The sequence below is a fragment of the Neovison vison genome, chromosome 5 (genome assembly GCF_020171115.1).
Source record: "Neovison vison isolate M4711 chromosome 5, ASM_NN_V1, whole genome shotgun sequence".
Taxonomy (NCBI): domain Eukaryota; kingdom Metazoa; phylum Chordata; class Mammalia; order Carnivora; family Mustelidae; genus Neogale; species Neogale vison.
In genome coordinates, this window is record NC_058095.1 from 107,981,498 (window position 1) to 108,004,072 (window position 22,575).

The 22,575-nt window shown below is 32.2% G+C and overlaps 1 protein-coding gene across 1 annotated transcript in view; it reads right to left on the minus strand.

The window, feature by feature from the left end:
- Nucleotides 1–22,575, minus strand: part of RB1 (RB transcriptional corepressor 1) — a 164,870-nt gene that overhangs the window by 98,248 nt on the left and 44,047 nt on the right. Inside the window, exons 5-12 of the mRNA XM_044249725.1 lie at nt 22,093–22,131; nt 21,042–21,109; nt 17,440–17,550; nt 14,968–15,110; nt 12,741–12,818; nt 10,444–10,553; nt 8,182–8,259; nt 4,417–4,504 (exon numbers count right to left, since the gene is read on the minus strand). Of these exons, the coding sequence (XP_044105660.1) occupies nt 4,417–4,504; nt 8,182–8,259; nt 10,444–10,553; nt 12,741–12,818; nt 14,968–15,110; nt 17,440–17,550; nt 21,042–21,109; nt 22,093–22,131 (715 nt within the window). The remainder of the gene's footprint in view (nt 1–4,416; nt 4,505–8,181; nt 8,260–10,443; nt 10,554–12,740; nt 12,819–14,967; nt 15,111–17,439; nt 17,551–21,041; nt 21,110–22,092; nt 22,132–22,575) is intronic.

Here is a 22,575-nt window from a genome sequence, read left to right on the forward strand (position 1 = left end):
ATCTTACACAATACACAAAAATTAACTCAAAGTGAATTAAAAATCTAAATGTTAGACCAGAAACCATAAAAATCCTAGAAGTAAACACAGGAGATAAGCCCCTTGACACTGGTCTTCAAGACCCGATTTTCTGTTTTACAAAAGATAAAGCAACAAAAGCAAAAATAAACAACTGAGACTACATCAAAATAAGAAGATTCTACATGGCAAAGAAAACCATCAATAAAGCAAAAAGGAACTAGCAAAATGTTGTATGTCAATTGTACACCACCAACAAAAAAACCACCCTAAATATAAAAGAAACATCACTACCAAACCTACTGAATGAGAGACATCACTACCAAACCTACTGAATGAGAGAAGATATTTGCATGTCACTTATTCAATAAGGGGTTAATATTCAAAATTTTATGAAAAACTCATACAACCCAACAAATAATCTAATTTTTTTTAAAAAGGCAGAGGACCTGAACAGACAGTCTTCCAAAGAAGATACACAGATGGCCAACCAACACAAGAGAAGATGTTCAAAATCATTCATCATCAGGAAAATGGAAATAACAATGAGATATCATCTTAGACCTGTCAGAAATGGCTAGAATTATAAAGACAAGAAATAGACCAGTGTTGACAAGGATATGGAGAAAAGGGAGCCTCGTGCGCTGTTGATGAGAATGTAAATTGGTACAGTCACTATGGAAAACAGTACAGAAGTTCCTCAGAAAATTAAAAATAGGGGTGCCTGGGTGGCTCAGTGAGTTAACCTCTGCCTTCAGCTCAGTCATGATTTCAGGGTCCTGGGATCAAGTCCCATATTGGGCTTTCTGCTCGGCAGGGAGCCTGCTTCCTCCTCTCTCTCTCTGCTTGTCTCTCTCCCTACTTGTGATCTCTCTCTGTCAAATAAATAAATAAAATCTTAAAAAAAAAAAAAAAAGGAAAAGAAAAGAAAATTAAAAATAGAACTACTATATAATCCAGGAATTCTACTTCTGGGTATTTATCTGAATGAAACAAAAACACTAACTCAAAAGTTATCTATATCCCATGCTCACTGCAGCATTATTTACAATAGCCAAGACATAGAAACAGCCTAAGTGTCCATTGACGGATGAATGGATAGTGTGTGTGTGTGTGTGTGTGTATAATGTGGAAGGTTATTCATACACAAAGAAAGAATGAAATCTTGATATTTGTGACATGTATGGACTTTGAGGGCATTATGCCAAGTGAAAAAGTGAAATAAGTCAGACAGAGAAAGACCAATACCATAAGATCACACTTATATGTGGATTCTGAAAAACAACAACAACAAGCTCATAGATATAGAAAACAAAATGATATTGCCAGAGCAGGGGGAAAAGAGTGGGCAAAATGGGTTAAGGCTGTAAAGGGTTACTAACTTCCACTTATAAAATAAATAAGTCATGAGGATGTAATGTACAGCATGGTGACTGTGTTAATAATACTGTATTGTATATTTGAAAGCTGTTAAGAGAATAAATCTTAGAAGTCCTCATCCCAAGAAAACAAAAATTTCTAACTTCTAATTTCTAATGTATGATGATGTGTTAACCAGACTTACTATGGTGATTATTTTGTAGTATATACAAATATCAAATCACTATGTTGTATAACTGAAACTAACAAAATATCATGTCAATTATACTCTAACAAAAAAGAACTAAAAATGTAAGAATTATAACAATACCACTACTAAAACAAAGAATCTCTTCTTATATTCTCACAAATTATCTTCAATTAAGAGTTATATTGAGATGTATATTACCCTAAAAATAATAAAGATAAAACTAAGATTGGAGTTTGGTAGCATTTCCTAATTTAAAGCTGTGCTTTCAAAGAGTTAAGAATTATTAAATCATTTAGCTACCTTTTTAGAAACACACGATTGAGAAATGGTTACAAACGAAGTCTCAATACACATATCATATGGGGTGGGGCCATACTTAATAATTAAAATACGTCACAAGATGATTACAAAAATGCATACTATGATATATTAAAATACTCTGTAATTCATATTATAACCTATAAATAAAAAAACTGATTCCCTTCAGCTACAAAGATTGACTTTATTTTTATAATCCTCATAGATCAAATACATTCAAAATACTATAAACTTTCCAAAACTAGGATAAAGTATAATTTTCTTTAAAATGTGAACATTGTTGGGGCACCTGGGTGGCTCAGTAGGTTAAAGCCTCTGCCCTCGGCTCGGGTCATGATCCCAGCATCCTGGGATGGAGCCCCGCATCAGGTTCTCTGCTCTGCAGGGAGCCTGCTTCCCTTCCTCTCTCTCTGCCTGCCTCTCTGCCTACTTGTGATCTCTGTCTGTCAAATAAATAAATAAAATCTTTTTTTTAAAAATGTGAACATTGTTATTCAAAAATTTCACATCTTATAAAGTCAATAATTCTACCTCCCTAAAAGAAAACAGCACATGTATCACAGAAATAGTAACAAAGAAACACTTCCTGTCATAAAGTCATTGTTACCAAAACATCCATTTAAAGGTCTACAGCTTCTAAGATTTTACTTACAGAAGAAAAGATGGCATTAATTTTAAAAATAAAGAAACCTGAAAAAAAAGTAAACCCAAAGAAAAACTTACTGATCTTCAAGACATGCCCACTTTTGAGAATAAGCAGTTTGCAGTCTGTGTAAAACTGCAGTTAAGCTAGTAAAGCTTCATTTAATGTTGAACTTCACATTGAGCTCCAGAGAATGCCTTTGAGACAGAATTTTCTGACCAACTAAAGAGCTCCTATATACTCAAAATGTTGTAGGAAATATTCAAAATTATATTTGAAAAGAGAGATTATGGGGGTAGTGTTGGGAGAGGGGAGAAAGAGAGGAAAAAAACTATGAGAGACTTTAAAGGTATTAAGGAGGGCACTAGTGATGAGCACTGGGTGTCGAATGTAAGTGCTGAATCACTAAACTTCTCCTGAAACCAGTATTGCACTACATGCTAACCAGCTAGAGTTTAATTAAAAATTGAAATTTAAAAAAAGAGAGAAAGACACAGAGTCAAGAGAGAGATTATCCTTCTTACAACTTCTATTATTCTCCCTTCTAAAAGTGCTAAGTAACTGAGTAGCCATGTTTGGGAACTACTGTTGCTCTACAGATCATCCATAAATAAAAGTAACCATGCAATCTGGACAAACAAAATCAGTTCTGAGCCAACACAATTATGAATACAATGACAGAAATTACTAATTCCTGAGAGGCATTTAAACAAGAAGATGAGAACAGAATATGACAAGACCACAAGGAAATTATGATATTAAATAAAATGTTAACTACACAAAGCACAGTTACTGGAAGAAGGCAAATTTTAATAATCTTCCTGGCCTTATCCAATTTCCCTGTTTGAGCATTTCAGTGAGTCCTAACCCTCATTTGAATTTAAATAAGGAGTGAAGAAGCAAGCAACACAAATGCTAGTTTTCATGATCTCCTCTCTCCATTGTTTGTCTAGCAGGGAGTGGCCCTTCAGATGTCAAACTCAGGTCTACAGGAGTTATAAACTGCAATGCACACAAGTCCAGGCAAGAAATGTAAATAAAAACGGGCTGAATATAGGATAAAAGACTGTAGAAATATGACAAATGTTGAATTCTTTTTTTTTTTTTTAAGATTTTTATTTATTTATTTGACAGACAGAGATCACAAGTAGGCAGAGAAGCAGGCAGAGAGAGAAGAGGAAACAGGCTTCCCGCTGAGCACAGAGCCCGATGCGGGGCTTGATCTCAGGACCCTGGGATCATGACCTGAGCCGAAGGCAGAGGCTTTAACCCACTGAGCCACTCAGGAGCCCCAAATGGTGAATTCTAATATCACATTCAAAAAGATCTAAAAAGCAGACAGAAAAGATATATAACAAAACAACAGTTAGATTCACAGATTTCTTAAACAGCAATAAGGAGAACCAGGAACATAAAAGTATTACTTACAAATTCTAAAAGAAAGTAAATAATCTAGAACAGAAGATTCAGCTAAAGTATGTTACAAAAAATAAAAGTAAAGATACTTTAACACAAACAAAACAAAAACCTTTTAAGTTCACCCCAAACTAACCCTCACTAAAGGAGTTATTAAAGTACTTATCTGAAGAAGAAAGGAAATGAAATTAGAAATGAGGTATAAGTTGCAAGAAAGAATGATGAGCAAGGCAAAGAGCAAACATGAAAAAAAAAAATCTAAAAATAACACTACCAAAATAACACGCTACGACCAATATTTAATTTGGAGGGTTCAAAGAAGCAAGAAGTAAGGTAACAGACTAGGACTTGTTGGTTTGGAGGTATTTTTTAAAATTCTCAGTATTTTAACTTTTAATTTCAAATTTCTTTCCCAAGATAACACAATAATAATGTTTCATTTATGGCTTACATTAAAATAGGAAATCAGATTTTCTGATGGTTGATCACTTGCTGAATTTAAGATCATCATTAATTGTTGGATAGTATTCATAACAGTCCTAGAGAAAAAAAAACAGGAAGAAATATTAAGCACTGAAGGAAAACAAATGAACAAACAAAATATATCTATTTCACAAGCTAAATGAATCTTTCAAACTCACCTATTTTCTGTTTAAAGAGTTCTTTGAAATAAGACTTTACAAAACCCTCAGTATACTGTTGCTTACAAGGAATTAAATTTTTTTCCTGTCACTCTTTTTTAAATTAACATACAATTTATTATTGGCTTGAGAAGTAGGTCTGTGATTCATCAGTCTTATATTATAAATAGCCAGTCCCATTGCATCACGTGCCCTCCTTACTGCCCATCATCCAGTTACCCCATCCTTCCATCTCCCCTCTGCTCCAGCAACCCTCTGTTTCCTATGAGTAAGAGTCTCTTATGGTTTGTCTCCCTCTCTGGTTTCATCTTGTTTTATTTTTTCCCCTCTTCCCTTATGATCCTCTGTGTTGTTACTTAAATTCCACATATCAGTAACATCATACGATAATTGTCTTTCTCTGATGGACTTATTTTGTTTGGAATACTCTCTTGTTCCAACCACATCGTTGCAAAAGGGAATTACCTTTTATTTAAACCATTAAGAAAGAACATGTTCATAATCACTAAGTTTAAAGTTGAAGAATTTTACATCTATTTATTAATAAAACTACATTTCAAAAACATTAATTGGTCAAATTAATGATATTTTAAAAAACATATAAACTGGTATTAAAATGATAATTTTTAAAGAAAACATTATTACAATCAAACATTAAAGTTTTTCAAATAAAACCAGTAGGATATATTGTAATTCAAATGAAGAAGCATGTGACTTTTCTTTATAGAGGCCTTGAGATGAAAGCATACATAATTTTAGAAGTCATCAGTGTTAAAGCATAAAACTGGGTCAGTCCCTTAAGATTTCTGTAATTTTACAATGTGTATGTGTGTGTGTGTTGTATAGTAAATACTAAGATTCCAATTTTGGAGTAGCAGTACATTGTTACTGTCGGTATGGTTTATTGATGCAAAGAACTATAGAATGTTTATGGCTTAAAGAGTCCTTAAATATTACTTAGCAAACATGTTCAGTGAGCATTTTTTTTCTTTTTTGTAACATCAGTAAGAATTAGAATCGATGTCATTTGTTCAGTTTGGAAAAAGAACTTGGCTTTAAGTCTTTTAACCTCTTTTGGTGAAAGTTTCCATTTAGGAAAAAAGATGACAAACATCACTGATATATTTTTTTTCTATCTTCCTTATTATTATACCAAACTATTATACCTCTCTCAACTGATATACTTCCTCACCTTTAAAATATTATTGTTTTTATAACTTTTACATCTTCTAATCCACTTATGAATTATCCACTTATTCACTTCTAAGCCCACAATGAATAAAGCCACAAATAACTAACTAACTGCTAACACCAAAAGTTCTTTCTCAATTGTTCTGATACTTGATTTCCTTGAAGCATGTGACACTCAAACACCTACTCTTTTCCGAATTTCCCTCCATCCCTTGGCTTTTTTGGCTTCATTCTCTGGGTGCCCTCTCGTTCTCTTTAACTTCTATCTAGTATTTAAATGCTAGCATTCTGGGCGTTATACACAACTAATGAATTGTTGAACACTACATCAAAAACGAATGATGTACTATATGTTGGCTAATTGAACTAACTAACTAACTAAATAAATAAATAAATGCTAGCATTCTTTAGGGCTTAGCCAGCCATTCTTGCCATTATACCTTTACTTCAGGCAAACTCATCTATTTTTATGGTCTTAACTTCCCCAGATAATTCTCAAATCTGTAAGTTACTACTTCTTCATGTTCCATAAATGCCTCATGAATAATATTCTAAGTATGAATTCATTAAATATTTATCAAACCTGTTCTTGTTCCTTCATTCCAACTGCCTACTCTTGGTTCAGATTTCAGCATTTCTCAACTGAATTATTGCAATAGAGCAGTCCAGGGATTTTGACTATGTGTATGGTAGTAGGGTCTAGGCATTTGTAGTTTGGGAAAAAACCTCCTCAGGTTACTCTAATTTGCACCCTTGGTTAAGAACCACTGTGACAGATTGAGAGGTCTATTTCTTACCATGTCCTCCTTAGTCCATCCCCTCACAAACTACTACCGCATAAACTTTCAAAAAATCAGGTCTAATTTTATCCTTATCCCTATTTAACACCCATATATAACAGCAGGCCAAATCACACACAAGCTAAAATCCAAACTTATGGGTACAGTGTATTAGGCCTTTCAGGATCTAGTATTCACCTTCCTCTCCTGCCATTTCATCTTCCCACTTAGGAAGTCAGTACAGAGCTGCTAATAGTTCCCCAGACAAACTGTGTTATTTTATACTTCCACGCCTTTGTACATGCTATTTCTACTCCCTAAAATGCCAGTCTCCTGTGTCACAGACTTTCATGTTTCGAAATTCAGTTCAATAAAATCCCTTCGTAATGTCCCTTCTGTGCCACCTCATTAGTTTGTCAAAAGTTTATGACTATAATTTACACTAATACAGAAATGTATCTTTATATGTCTATGTAGTCATTTGAAAAATATTACTGATAGCCCACTATGTACCAAATATTACCCTAGGTCATAATTATTAAATGGTGAACAAAAATGTCATGGTCCACAATAGTATCAAGCTTAAAGGCTATTATGGGTATTGGTAAAAACAAGCAAGCACAAATTAATTTTTAATTAAAAATTGGAATATATGCTATAAAGGAATAACAACAGGATACTATCGGAAAGAAGAATAAAGAAAAATACTTCAGAAAGAAATACTTTAAAAAGTAATATTTGTACTGAGCCTAAAGGAAGAGTAGTTGTTGGTAACTCAGAAGAAAAAAATTAAAAATAAAAATAAAAATAGGAAGAGTTTCAAGAAGAGGGAAAAGCAAATGTGAAAGTCCTCAAGTACAAAAGAGGAGCCTCGAGTATTCAGGAAACTGGCTAGTACACAATGAGCAGGAAAACAAGATGAGGTTAGAGAGACAACAGAAGCTGGATCATATAAGGTTTTGTAAGCACTGTGAGGGAGTGTGTATTTCAACTGCAACAAAAGAAGCAGTCAAAAAGTTTGATAGCAGGGTGAACATGATCTGACTTACATTTTTAGAATATTATTCTGGGACTCTTTGGAGAAAATATCTGGTGGTGGGGAGAGAGGAATAGTGAGGAGACTAGACACAGCAAGATCAGTTAGTAGGCTACTATAAAAAAAATCCAAAACAAAGAGGAGGAGATCTGGACAAAGTTGGTGAGAGTGCTAATGGAGGACAGGAGATGGACTAGAGATATATTAAAGGTAGATTCAACAGAACTTACTAGCAGGTAAGATGCAGGAAGTGAGGAAAAGGACAGAAAAATGGTTTCTGTCTTCTTAAGTTGTATGCAGAGTAAAGGGTAATGATACATTTTTTCTTTTTTTATTTACTGAGATGAAATACATTCCCATTCTAGGTTATATTCATTAAGGATGGACAGAACTAGATTTGATAATCATATCCTCAGCAACTAGTGAAATACCTGGCAGGCAAAGAGCACTCAATATATATTGGTTGTATGTATACATAAATATATAACAGAACAAATGAACAAACTTAAAGTACAAGAAGGCACTGAGTAAATAATTACAATGAAAAACAAAAGTAAGAAAATGCATACCTAACTGGAGTTTGTGGAAGAATCACATTCACTTCTTCATCAGAGTTACTTTTTCGTGGCGTTCTCTGCATTTCAAAACTAAATAATGATAAGTAAAGTCAAAAGAGCAATATATCACTTATTGCCTCCTACCATTATACAAAATGGTTAAGTCAATAACAGAAGTGATAAGAAACTGATGATCCAAAATCTGCTTAAATAATAAAAATTTTGTGTTTTTCACCATTGTTTTTCAGTTGGGTTTCTTCTATTAGGTTTATGAAAAACAGGTACTCCAATCATTAACAATTTTTTAAAAGTAAAAGTTAAATGCTATCTCTAGATGTTAGATGGTATTACAAACCAAGCTCTTCAATAGTTAAAAAAAAAAAAAAAACAAAGCTCAAGATTTTCAATCATTATGGCTTCCAAAAACCTTACTTTGATGTAAATAAAATTTGAAACATTTTGTGTTTAACCTATAAGTTACATATATTATCAGTTACATATTAAAAGATTTCATGCTAAAGATATAAAATTAAATATACCTATAATCATTCAAATTTTTTGTAATTACCCTATAATCATTCAAAATTTTTATAATTACTCTCAATCATTCCTACTTTAGAATTCTATATGATAATTCAAGAGAATGCACTTCTTTTTTTTTCTAAAGGAAAAAGGTTTAATGTAGAGATTCAAGATTCACATGATAAATGATCTAAAATTGAATACTTATGATAAAAGTTCAACTTTTGCATTTTTTTCCTATTTAACTTATCTTGCCATCTTTTTTCCTGTGTTTTTCTATTACTTTCACCCCACCTCTACCTGTCTATGGTTACAACGACAGATTCTCTCCCTCTCCCCAGTAGTGTAGAAAGCCTACTCTTGCAAAAGCTACAGTGATAAACACTAATTTTAACACTTTAACTTCACCAACATTTAAGTAGTATGTGTAACCTTCCTTTCACCTGCTCCCCAAGTATACTGATCACAGTCCATCCTCCTAGGTAGAAATGTGGCATTTTAATTTTGTTTTCCTTTTTGACTCTTGCTGTGGGAGGAAGATAATATATATTGTGTGTATGCATTTATAGTCATCCTAGATTGCTAAAGTATATCCTCCAGTAATTCTTTCAAAGAGGGTATGCAAGAAACAAACTTTGTGAATTCTTCAGTATCAAAAAAATGTCTTTGTTTTTCCTTCAAAATCAAATGCCAGTTTGGCTGGGTAAAGGATTCTAGGTGTAAAGCCTTTTGCTTGCAGAACTTTTATGACATAGCTCCACTGATTCCTAGCATCTAGAGTATCTAGAGTCTGTGGTCAATCTGATTCTTGCTCCTTTATAAGTTATTTCTCTTTTTCTGGAAGCCTTTCGGATTTTTTCTTTATCACTGGAATACCCAAATTTCACCAAGATGTGTCTAGGAATGAGTCTCTTCTCATCAATCTTACAAGGTACTCAGTAAGCAGTGACAACCTCAACCTTTGAATCCTTTAGCTCTGTAAAGTTTTCTTCAATGATTTCCTTAATTATTTCCTCTACTTCATTCTCTTTATTCTCTTTTTCTGAAATTCCTATCAAACAGATGTTGAACTTCTGGATCTATCCTCTATGTCTCTTGACCTTTATTTATTTATTATCTGTTTGGCCATTTGCATTGTATGCTTAGAGAATTCGTCAATACGTTCTTCTAGATTGTCCATTCTCTTTTCTTCAAGCAGTCTATGCTGCTCTTCAGAACATCTATTAAGTTTTTTATTCCCAACACCTCTGGAAGGTAATTTTTAATATTAGTAACCTCCTCCTGTAGCTCTCTAAATTTGTTAATTACATTACTTCTAAAATTTTCTTCTGTTTTTTGTATTAAGTTTGTATCTTTAGATGTTGAGAATATACTTCTGTATTAACATTTTTAAGAAAAAGAACCAAGCAAGTAATAGCAGATGAAAGGGTGGGGAAAAAGAGAGACCACTACTTAAGTAAACTAATTACTTCAACAATTTTCTTTTAGTGCAGTTTTAAAATTAAATTCAGCTTAATTAAAAAAATAGTTGCTATAGAGGACAATTCACATTAAATCTCTATTTGTTTATATATTATATGCTTAGAATACTGTTTATCTTATTATCAGGTTTATAGAAAGGCATTTGAAATAACTTATTATAAATGATATTTAAAGATCATGAAGTTAAATAAAAACCTATTTAATCTATCTATATTAAATCAACCTATAGCAGAAGTACCTCAACAAATAAAATTAGACCATGTACAATACCTGTCCATAGGCTCAGCCTGAAGGGTTTTATCATGATCCAGAAATAATCTTGCATCAAGATCTTTGTTTTTAAGGTAAATCTCTTCATATTGTTTAGAGAGACTTTCCACCTCAGAATAAAAAATTACTGATTATCCTTTTCATATCATTACATCTCTCAGTCCATAGAAATACATATTTAAAGAATCTTTGTGCATACACTTCATTTTTTAAAATATACTGAGTTCACATGCAATAAAAATAAAGCATACCTGAAAGTGCTATTAAAAAATGCTACTTTTTAACTCTAATTTTAAACCAATTTTATGCATGCATCCCATTCATTAGTGTTTTATGTAGACAATGATCACCAGTAACAAAAAACAGTAGGTATTATTATGACCACTTAATTGCCAAGATCCTCCAAATATCCCATACATACCTCACTTCTAATCATTCCCTATGCTTATCAATATAAAAATATTTTTCAAATATAACAAATCCTCTTGGTTATATATTCTCTCTACCTTTTCTAAATTGTTTGAGGTATTATAACTCCCTTTAGTTAAGTGTCTTGGACAAGAATATTAGCTCAATTAATTAGCCCACTTAATACATCTGCATAATGTCTTCCTAATCTCAGATACTTCTACATTTGCTAGAACTTATAAGTCTTTTACTAGTACTGATTCATAATTTTCTAATCATAATTTAAAATTAATGCCCAACAGACAACTATTTGGCATGATTTCTACTATGACTTTTGAAGTCTGAGGATTTCTAACCTGAGTGAACTAAAATTGCATTTCAAAAGGAGAGGCAGGAAGAAATCCAGTTAAATGTAAATTTTTTGTTTGTGTAAGTTTTTTAGCTAAAACAGTCACTCACATTGATTGAATTTAGTCATTGTTTCTGCCCAATCTTAGTGACACGAATTATCAATCATTTATTGGGGCAGCCATTAATACTATATGAAAAATGATGAGGTAAATATAAGGTTTATCTTAAGATTACTATTAAAACCATAATCCTTTCTAAAGGAAGAAAATTACAGTGAGTGTCCAAGATTCTTTAGAGTTTTGAACAGCCCATTTTTTGGTACAGTGGTTAAGAAAACTCAGTAATACAACATTTGGCCCCTTTTCTTGCCTCTCTAGTCTATCCTACCAGTCTTCTGCCCTGTGTCCCCATCTTAATGAATTAGTGGGAGTTCACTGAATAGACCACACTATCACATATCACTGTCCCTGTGAATCTATAATTTCTAACACTGGAAATCCCATTTCTCATAAAGCTTACTCATCTCAGAAATCACACCTCCAACAGTTTTCCATAAAACCTATCTGCCTCACTCTGAATTTGGTGGCCCTCCTCAAAGATGACACAGCAAATGTGTATACTTCTACCAGACCCTTACAGACTCCTGTAGCGTTCTCTTTGTTTTTCTCCAACTAACATTTTAACAAAAATGACTGTGAGTTAAAGCTCTTACGGATAGTATCTAGCACAATATCTGGCAAATATTAAGCATTCAATAAATAATTTTTGGATGGATAAGTTTATTTATTCAAGGACTAGCCACCAATTCAGGTCACAGAATCAGCAAACTACCTATCTGATTTCATGTCTTTTGGTCTTGGTAACTAATGCCAGGTGCTTCTAAAACACTGCTTTATCCCTGAGTACTTGTTCTTCATCATTTATCTAAGCATCTTTCTCTCCACATATTTCATCTTACCACATATCAGTTGTTCTGTTCTCATTGAAAAGCAAGATTTTTGAGGCAAAATGGGAAAAGAAACAGATAGATGGATGGCACACCACTAAGGTAAAACATTTCTGCAATATAATCATAGCTGTTTCGAATGAATTTATTTTCAATTAAGTAGTTTAAATGTTCAAAAGAGACATTCCATAATACAGAAATGCCAATTATGTTGATGGCATCAATCCATGTATCCTATGCTTAAGGATGCACAGCAAATTAGAATCAAATTTGATTGTGCATAGTTAGCTATACTTAAATATAATGGCACTCAGAAATTCAAAAGCCTACAATTTGATTTTTGAAAGATTTCAGTAAAAATCAATTTTTAATGCAAATTACAAATGCTGCTTATTTATACATCTGAATATATATTCAAAAGGTTTTTCTCTTACTTATATAAAGCTGGTTCACCAAAATTCTACTTAGTTTTCTTTCTTTGGGCAAAAAATATTTAATAAAAAGTAATTTTAAGAAATTAGAGAGCTACTCTTCCCTCCCAAAAGTCCCAAAATACGTTAACTTCTACCAATTAAGTTTTCTTTCAGATTACCTCTGGAAGTCCATTAGAAGCTACAATTCCAAGAGAATTCATAAAAGGTATGAAATTTTTGAAATAAACATTTTTCACCTGAAAAAGATAAAGTTACAGCATAGCCATTAAAATAAAAAAACTTAATCTTTGTCACTATTTACACTAGAATGAAAGTGTTAACTGATACTTTGATCTATGATTTACATTCAACTAATAATAATTATTTATAATTAATTCAAGTATTTTCTTTTTAATTTATGTGAGGCAGATTTCAAGTCTTAGAATGGGAGTAGAGAACTATTAATGAAATAGGATTTATAAGAAGAAAACCCACTGAAACCAACTTCAATATTCTACATTTAACAGATGATGAAAAGATGGTTCAAAAAAATTAAGCAACTTGACTAAAGTTACATAGCTAGGAAGTGGCAGCACTGGAATTAAAACCCAATCTATCATCACAGTCAAGACTAATCTCTTCTCTTTTCAGTATACTGTTTCCAATTTCACCCTAAAGCGTATTTTTAGGTCACTTCACACTCATCATCTGATAGTTAGCTTAGGAAATATCAAGGCAATTATTTTAGCATAAACTCAGCAGAATAGCTTGTTTTTACAAGAAGATAATTTCACATAAATAAAGAATACCCAATAATTCAATTCAAAATCAGGTAACAGTATTTTGTAAAATGATGTAGTTTCATACAAAAGCACCTTACATTTATTTAACATGGATAATAAAGACTAATCAGGAAATCTGGAGTCATATTCCTGCCTGTTCTACACTTGTGATATGTTACAAAATTTCAAACAACTTACTTTTTCATTTAAGTTTTCCAAACTTGAAGTCTACATTTACTAAGATGGAAATAATATCAATTCATATCTTCTTCAAAATAAGTTGCAAAAATGAGCCTTCTGTAACTTATTAATTTTGTTTTCTAACTAACTCCCATTTAACTGGAGTATTTATAAGGTAGGTATTTCTAGTTAACCATTTAGTGTTAATTAAACAATAATTATATAGCCACTAATGTAACTAACTAATAGTTATATAACCAAAAAGGCTGTATCTAAATAATCAAGTGTCAATTAATGTCAATTACTACCATGGTTTTTAACCAGCTGTACTTTAAAAATCATTCCTATAAAGATTCTAAATTATAAAGAGTTATTTAAAATGAAAAAAGATTTTAATGACTTATTCCTGATTTTAGAAATGAAATTTTGCAAGTAGTTATAAAACTCAGAGAATTAACAACCAAGAATGAGAAAACTGAATTTATGTATATTCATTATCTTACAGGACTTAGCAACAGACTGGATTAAAAAAAATCAACTATATCTGTGAGCTTATTAGCAAAGATTATTTGTGATTCTAGAAAAATAAGAAAGTAAACATATATATAAGGTTGATACATCTAGAACCACAGGTGTATATCTATGTCTTTATTGAAACTGACAAAAGTCACAGTGTTAACATTAAGATATCCTGATAAATCATTCCAACACTTCTTAAACTAGATTTTGAGATCATACTCCATTCCTTCCCAGAGATGACAGAGAAGTTTCAAAGATGCAACATTTCATACAGCTATCTGGTGGTAGTAAACTGTGGACAACATAACAATCTATGAGAGAAATAGCATACACTCGAAGGAGCAACTGGTGGCAGATTTCCCAAAGTCTAGCCCTTCATTATTAGCTATTAGTTTCTAGAAGTTCATTTACTCATTACTAAGAGGAGGATGAGTACACTATTCCTAAGACTCCTTCCAATTCCAACACTCCGGATTCTATGAACAAGATAAACAATTCCAGCGTGTTCATGTGTATTCTCTACCAGTGATTAACATCTGGTGTAATATTTGGAATGAGCATATAGGCTGAACAGAAATCTAATGCTGATATTACTTATCATCAAACCAAAACACAAGGGTATCTTAGCAGGGTATTTTAAAACATTAGGAGTTATCAGTAACCACAGAGGAATCAAAGAACAAATTCATTTGAAACCTACTGCCATAAAGATGTACCTTTTCAGTGATTCCTGAGTAAGGGAGCTACTCTCTTTAAAATCAAAGTAACTGAACATGAAAAATAAATTTTTTCTAAATATTTTGCTGCAAAAGAATTAGTACTAAGTACAAAAGCAAGCTTGTCATGAAAGAAGTATATATATACTGTTAGGAAGAACTTACATCTAAATCTACTTCATTTTAAAGAAATCATGAAGTTAAATTACCTCATCTATATTACATTCATGTTCTTTACAGAGAACTTCAATAATTCTTGTATCATTTTCTAGTTGTTTTGCTATCCGTGCACTCCTGTTCTGACCTCGCCTTGGTGTTCGAGGTGAACCATTAAAAGGTATTACAGCTGTTTCTGTAAAAATGGTAAATTAGATAAGAACAATTGCACATTCCACTGTATAAAATAATGAAGTATTCTAACTTGGGAGATCAGAAATAATCTTAGTAACATTCTGCTACTTTTATTTACTAGGCTTCATTAAAAGGCTAACAGTTTCATCTATTTATTGACTATTTTAAGTTGTGTTACTGATAATAGTTTTTGCTATTAGGCAAATACAGAGAAGGCAAGAGAAATAGCCAACTTATAAACTAATTTTAAATGTATCCTACTGAGTCTGTAAGGGGAAAAAATGTTTTCTATCTTAAAGAGTTAAAAAAGTAAAAAAATTATGGACTCAATTGCTAGACATGGTATAAAATTAAATAAAATTTAAAAGTTTGAGCAAATATCATAGCAAATAATTCTTTTTTTTAAAAAAAGTATTTAAATATTATGTGATAAAGGGTGATTTTTTGAAAAATCTCCTGTATTATTTTGAGCATTCCCAATTCAAACTGAAAATGAATTCAGCTATTAAAGAGATAACAGATGACTAAGTATGAAAAGTATTAACTGCCTCCAGGGCTGACCAACAATTTACAGGAAACAGAAAATACAGAAACATGTTAAACTATACAACAGGATGCAAAATCAGAAAAATTTAAACCGCGAGAAACCCCAAAGAATAAACCACCTATTATTTAATGAATAAATTATGAGGAAAAAAAGACAAATGGAGAAGGAAGTTTTTTAAAAGTCTCAAAAGTGTATCAACCAATCATAAGGTATAGATCTTACTCGGATTCTGATTTAGTCAACCTGTAAAAAAGTTTTAAAATCACTTTTATTAGACAACTGAAAGTCTGAACACTTACTAGATACTTGGTGGTAGGTTATTAAGTGATTTTTAGGTGTGACAATGGTAGTTATTGTGCTTTTTAAAAAGACTATATTTAGAGACACATATTAAAATTTATAAGGATGAAATGGTATGCGAAGATGTACTTCAAAATAATATACTTGATGCAACTGGGCAGCAGATGGGGCTACAGACTAACCATATGCTGAAGGTAGGTACTTTAAGTACTGGGGGCTTATTATGCTACTGTCTACTTTTGTAGTTGCTTTAAATTCTCCATAATAAAAAGTTAATTGTAAGTTTACCTTACTCAGCCAATTTAACACCTCATCCTGGTTTCTCTTTAACACAGCACTTAGAGAATTAAATGTACTTTCCAATGATTCAAAAGAACAATGCCTGTCAACCTAATTAACATCCTACATCAATTTATTAAACTTGTAACATGGAAAAAAGTGAAGAAAAAAATATATATAATCTTTACAGATTCAGAATTTTTTTTTAAATATATGTGTTTTCTATTTCTTTTCTCCTGTTCTATAGGTGGTTTCTGCTTGTGACCTTTTTCTGTCAAACCATGTTCAACACATTTTCGAAATTCTGCTCCAAACTCCATTTTCCATGAAGTTATTGTTCAAAAAGATTAATTAGGCTTCTGCTTCTCAGGCACTTCCAACATTGAGACTTCCATGTTTTGATCTGTCCTCTATTATTTTTAGTATTATTAATTCTTTAATCATTTTAGGACCAATGAATCAGTTCAGCCTTAGTTAAGTTTACATTTTTCTGTGATATAATAAGTGATTTTGATATCCTACTCTTGATGCCACCAAAAGAAGCAATTCCATTCTCAGAGGAATATATTTGTCTCTGCTTAATGCTGTCTATTTTAGCAAGTTATTTTTTTAATTTTAATGTTTAATTTTTTTTTAGAAACGGTTACTTTCATTTAAGAATACTTCCAACCACATCACCCCTTGAGGTAGATCAATTACAATTCATATACAAAAAAAAAAATGAGTCACATAATAATCATAGCATCCAATAATACAAATTAGGTGATCTTCTCCAGCAAAATGGGCCACTCTTTCTCAACAAGTTTCATTCATATCTGTGCCTTACCTCCTAACTTTCTTTTTACCAGAAATATCCTACTCCAACTTCCCCAAACACTCAAATGCTATCTACTCTTCAACACTCAGTTCAAAATCCACCTCTTTTATATGGTCTTCCTTGGTCTTCCCCAGCTGAAAATATTTCTCGCTCCTGAACTCTCATGGCATTTACTGTATTTTGGCCCAGACCATTTAGAAAATGGCCATATAGTACTTCTTTGCTTACTTGTCTTATCTCTACTTCTATATCCTATACTACTTGAGGGCAGAGTCCATGTCTGATTTATTTTTTATCATTCCTTCAGCTCTAGAATATGTTTGAGTCATTAAACACAAACTGTTGAATAATGATATAGAAGATGCATAAATTATTTAAAATACTTACTATACGGTTCTTTAAGCAATGCAGGAGGTGAGAGTTTAATAAAATAGTCAAGGACACAGAGCATTAACTGAAATGAGATGACGAGATCATCCTCCATTTGCAACACTTCCCCTGAAAATAAAATAGGTTTACAATGTAAAGTAACAGATCAGAGACTGAGATTGAGATCTTTAAATCAGGGAATATTGTGAATATGGGCATATCCATATACTGATTTATTCAAGAATAAAGGCATGTTAAAGAACTTAACATTTTTTCTGTCTTGCAAAAACTCAGATTTGAAATACATAAAAGTATAAATAAAAGTATATGAAGTTTTGAAATCAGTGATGTATAAGTCTACCATGAGAATTTGACATCTAGAAATTATTATTATAGTTCATTCCCTATGTCTAAATTCATTTTGTTTGTTGCTTTTTTAAACTTATTTCTGGTTTTGGTAAGAGTTATAGAATTTATTACTTCTGAAAGTAATTTTGAAGTATGCTACATGGTAATCTTTAATTCTACTTATTTATGTAACTTCATATATTTTCAATTTTAACCCCCCTCCAAAATATTACCATAACCAAAGCCATTAATAACAAAATTAACATATAACTGAAAGTCATCTATAAAGTAATTCTTTAGCATAAAATCTCAAAAAGATAGTACAGAAAATATACAACTGGAGTGTTGTGAGGAAATAAATGCATATAATAAATATCTGAGAAAAAAATAGTGTAGCTATACAAATCATAATCAAATATAGCTATGATATATTTGCTTGTTGTTCTCAAAGTTTAATTCGGCTCACTTTCTATCTTCTTGGTATCTGCCTGCTAAACCATTGTTAATCCCAACAAATATTGAATGTATAGAAACTATGTGAGAAAGCAAGTAACTGTGCATCAGGAAGATTTTTTATACTCATAGGTATAGTGCAAACATATGTTTGTAACAGACTTAGAAGTAATTAAAGAAACCTCATATAAGTAAAGAATGGTATCAAGGACTTACAGTTAAAATCAGTAGGGCAGAGCCAGATCAAACAATTCTCTTCCAATACCCAATAAAATAAAAAGAAAAACTGTACTGGTTAAGTGTCAGTACCAACAACAAATTTGAGAGACACTGACTGAGAGTATCCCTCTCCACCTCTTCTGAGTTGGAGGGAGGAGAAATTGCTGATGATGGGATAAGGGTAAAACACAGGAAATAAACAAAAGCTAACTTTTTGTTTGTTTGTTTGTTTGTTTTTCTGGGGGGTTTGCTTTGTTTTGTTTTGTTTTTATTTTTTTGATAGCTAACTTTCTGATAAACACAGAGATTCTGATGTGCTATGCTGAATTGGGGACCAATATGAATCCCAACACAATCCCATTATAGAAACAGGATGTATTTACCACTATAAGTGTTCTATTTTAGAATTCATTCTAACAAAAATCTCAGAAGGACAAAGACTTGTATCATTCCAGATGAATTCTTCACTTTCTCCCTCACCCCCTAACTAAAAGTAAGTAAAATAAAAAGCCTGTATTCATATTGTAGCTCTTTGGGGAACACAACTAGCCAAAGATAAAATGCAAGGAGAGTAAAAAGAGATTTATTCATACCACATCAGAGAAAACAGAACATCACACACCAGCCACATCAAAGAAAGCAGAACACCAGGTCAGAGAGTCTTAGTAACATGGGGAGGGGATAGAGAATGAGAAGCACAGAGATTACGCAAACATACTACTGAAAAGAAAAAGAAAAAATAGAGTCACTACGTAAGAAGGGGAAAAGTCAGAGGAGAACCTGATCTAGAAGATAATCTATAAAAAGAAAACGCCCTATAACTTCTTGCACTAAGAAATAAAAAACAAATTATATAAAAACAACAACAATAAAAAGCTAAGGAAAAAGTGAGGACCAAATAACACCATTACAAACATAGGTTAGCTCAAAAGAGAAGAAAGGCTTGAGCCAAAAATAGTTAACACATAAGAAAAAGACCAAAGATCAGAATAATACAAGAAAAGAAAGTGAATAAGGAGGACAAAAATAATTCAACATAAGATAATTAATTTCCTGGGGCACCTGGGTGGCTCAGTTGGTTAAGGATCTGCCCTTGGCTCACGTCATGATCCCAGGGGTGCTGGGATCAAGCCTCACATCAGGTTGCTTGCTCAGCAAGGAGCCTGCTTCTCCCTCTCCCTCTGCTTGCTGCTCCCCCTACTTGTGTTCTCTCTCTCTCTCAAATAAAATCTTGAAAAAAAATTTTTTAAAGACAGTTAAGTTCCTGAAACATAACAGAATAAAAATAATACCTACCTGAATAGAATAACATTTTTTAAAAATATTTATTTATTTGACAGAGATCACAAGTAGGCAGAGAGGCAGGCAGAGAGAGAGAGGGGAAAGCACGCTCCCCACTGAGCAGAGAGTCCGATGTGGGGCTCGATCCCAGGACCCTGAGATCATGACCTGAGCCGAAGACAGAGGCTTTAACCCACTGAGCCACCCAGGCACCCCTAGAATAATATTTTAAAATGTACTGTGTTAAGATGTCTTTGAAATGAGAGCAAAACCTTTAGTTTAAAAAGAGATATAGTATTGTAAGAAAGACTAATATGGAATAATAAAAATCAAGAGATATTCTAGTTAAGGTACTGAACCTCAAATAACCTAACACAAAGTTAAGTAAAATAAAGATTCTAACCTTAATTTTTTAAAAGTGCTTTTTCATAATCTTAGAGAAATATTTTAGGAAATAATACTGCTTAAGTGACAAAACATTTATCTAAATTTAAGTAATTCCTCCCATTTCTCTTATTTATTTCCTTCTGTAAAGTTTGAGTAAAATTAATTTTTATGTCTACATGTTACACTGTAATATGATTCTTTTTTTTTTTTTTTTTTTGAGAGAGAGACAGTGAGAGAGAGCATGAGCAAGGAGAAGGTCAGAGGGAGAAGCAGACTCCCCATGGAGCTGGGAGCCCGATGCCGGACTTGATCCCGGGACTCTGGGATTATGACCTGAGCCAAAGGCAGTCGTCCAACCAACTGAGCCACCCAGGCATCCCTATGATTCTATTTTTAAAAAATTAGATCCGTTTGTGGAGGCACATATCTCCATTATTTTTTTATCAGATTCTATGCACAAAAATGTATCTGAAATGAAAATCACATAATTTTAATGATTATTTATTTATGGGTAGGTTTTGCATAATTTTTCTTTGCATTTGGTGTATTATTTGAATTCTGTATCATGAATATGTACCATTTTTATAAAAATAGTAACATTATTCTTTAAAAAAAGAAAAGAAAAGAAGAAGGATAAGAGGTTACTACAAACAGAAATGAAATGAGACATTTCCAAAGTTGCCTGCAGCGCCTTTTTAAAAAAAAAAAAAAAGGAAGAAGGATAAGAGGTTACTACAAACAGAAATGAAATGAGACATTTCCAAAGTTGCTTCTATAACAACTTGTCAATAGGTTAATAAGCCGCACAGAGAACTGCAGAGTGTGGGAGAATAACATTAAATTGAAAAGAATTTTTTGAACCTAGTCCAAAAAAATTATTATTACATTTGAAACATTAACATGTAACAGTGTAACAAACATAATGACATTACCTTTAGCTAGTAAAAATGTGATCCAAGAAACTTTTAGCACCAACACAGAATTTATTTCAGTAGATATCCTAGTAAACAAATAGAAAGCAGAAAAAAATTTTTATACTGACAGTTTTCCAACTATCTCTTCTTTTTGCTTGTTTTAAATTATAGGCCTAAACTGACTGCATAAGAGAATACAATCAATTTTAAAGGCGTAATTTACACAGTAACTCAGTTTGTCTCAATTAGTGTTTTCACCAAGATATTTATAGTTAGCCCAGAGAACAGTATATATTTTGTGAAGGAAATATTTAATATTTCAATTCTAAACTAAAAATATGCACAAGAAGTGATATACTATGATGTACTTTGTTTCCAATTACTTAATACTTTTCTGCTCCTTGCTTTCTAATTAAAACCAACACTTTAGCAGAAAAATAGAGGTTTGGACAACTCTACCAATTTAATACTATGCCTTGATAACCTGTTGATATTAACAACTGGACTAGATTAATATAATGAATAAACACATAATTTCCCATTATATCAATCATCTTCAATACTACTAGGTCAGTGGGGCAGAAAACCTCTTACACTACACATTCTGTTTCCAAAGAAAACCTCTAGAGCTCTTACATGGGTATACTGTTGGAGCATGTATCATACATTTAAAAAAATAATTGGGAAATTTTAATATACATTGTCACATTTACTCTTACACAAAAACTATGTTCTTAGTCTTAATAAAGTTAATAAAATGTCAATAACAGACACTTAAAAAAGATTAACTCAGTGAATTTGCGTTTTTCCCAGAACTGTTGATACGTTGCACTGAATCTACTTCCACCCTATTAGTTCTCCTTGTAGTAAAAGGCACATATTTCATACAATTTTCTTTGTGAGAAGATAAATAATATACATTGGGTTTTAAATCTATGACCTTAATTTATGACGTAGCATGCTATAATCAATCAAACTAACCCTGGCATTATCAACATGTTTGGGATTCTTCCAGAAAAATCTTTTGAAACGCCAAAAAGATAAAATTAACTTGCTCTGAACTACTTACAAAGTGCTGGGTTGTGTCAAATATATAAGTTCACATGTCCTAAAACAAAGAAATAATTATATTAACATTATGGCTTTTTTAAAAGTTACTTTAAAAATTTTTTTCATAATGTAAAAATCAATCATACTTTTTTCATCTTATTTCAAGAAGTATACATTTTTGGGGTACCCAAGTGGCTCAGCTGAGTGTCCAACTTTGGGGTTTTGGCTCAGGTCCTGATCTCAGGGTTGCTGGATGGAGCCCCGCACTGGGCTTCAAGCTGAATAGGGAGTCTGCTTGAGATTCTCTCCCTTTCCGTTTGCCCTTCCCCCTGCTCATGTGCACACACTCTCCATAATAAAAAATCTTTTTGAAAAGAGTATACATTTTTTTAAAATTATAGAATTATTTAAAAAAGTTAAAGTAAATTTTTCCAATACATGACACTTCACACATCACTGTAATATCTAATTACAAAAGGACTGGATTTCATATGTGCATTTG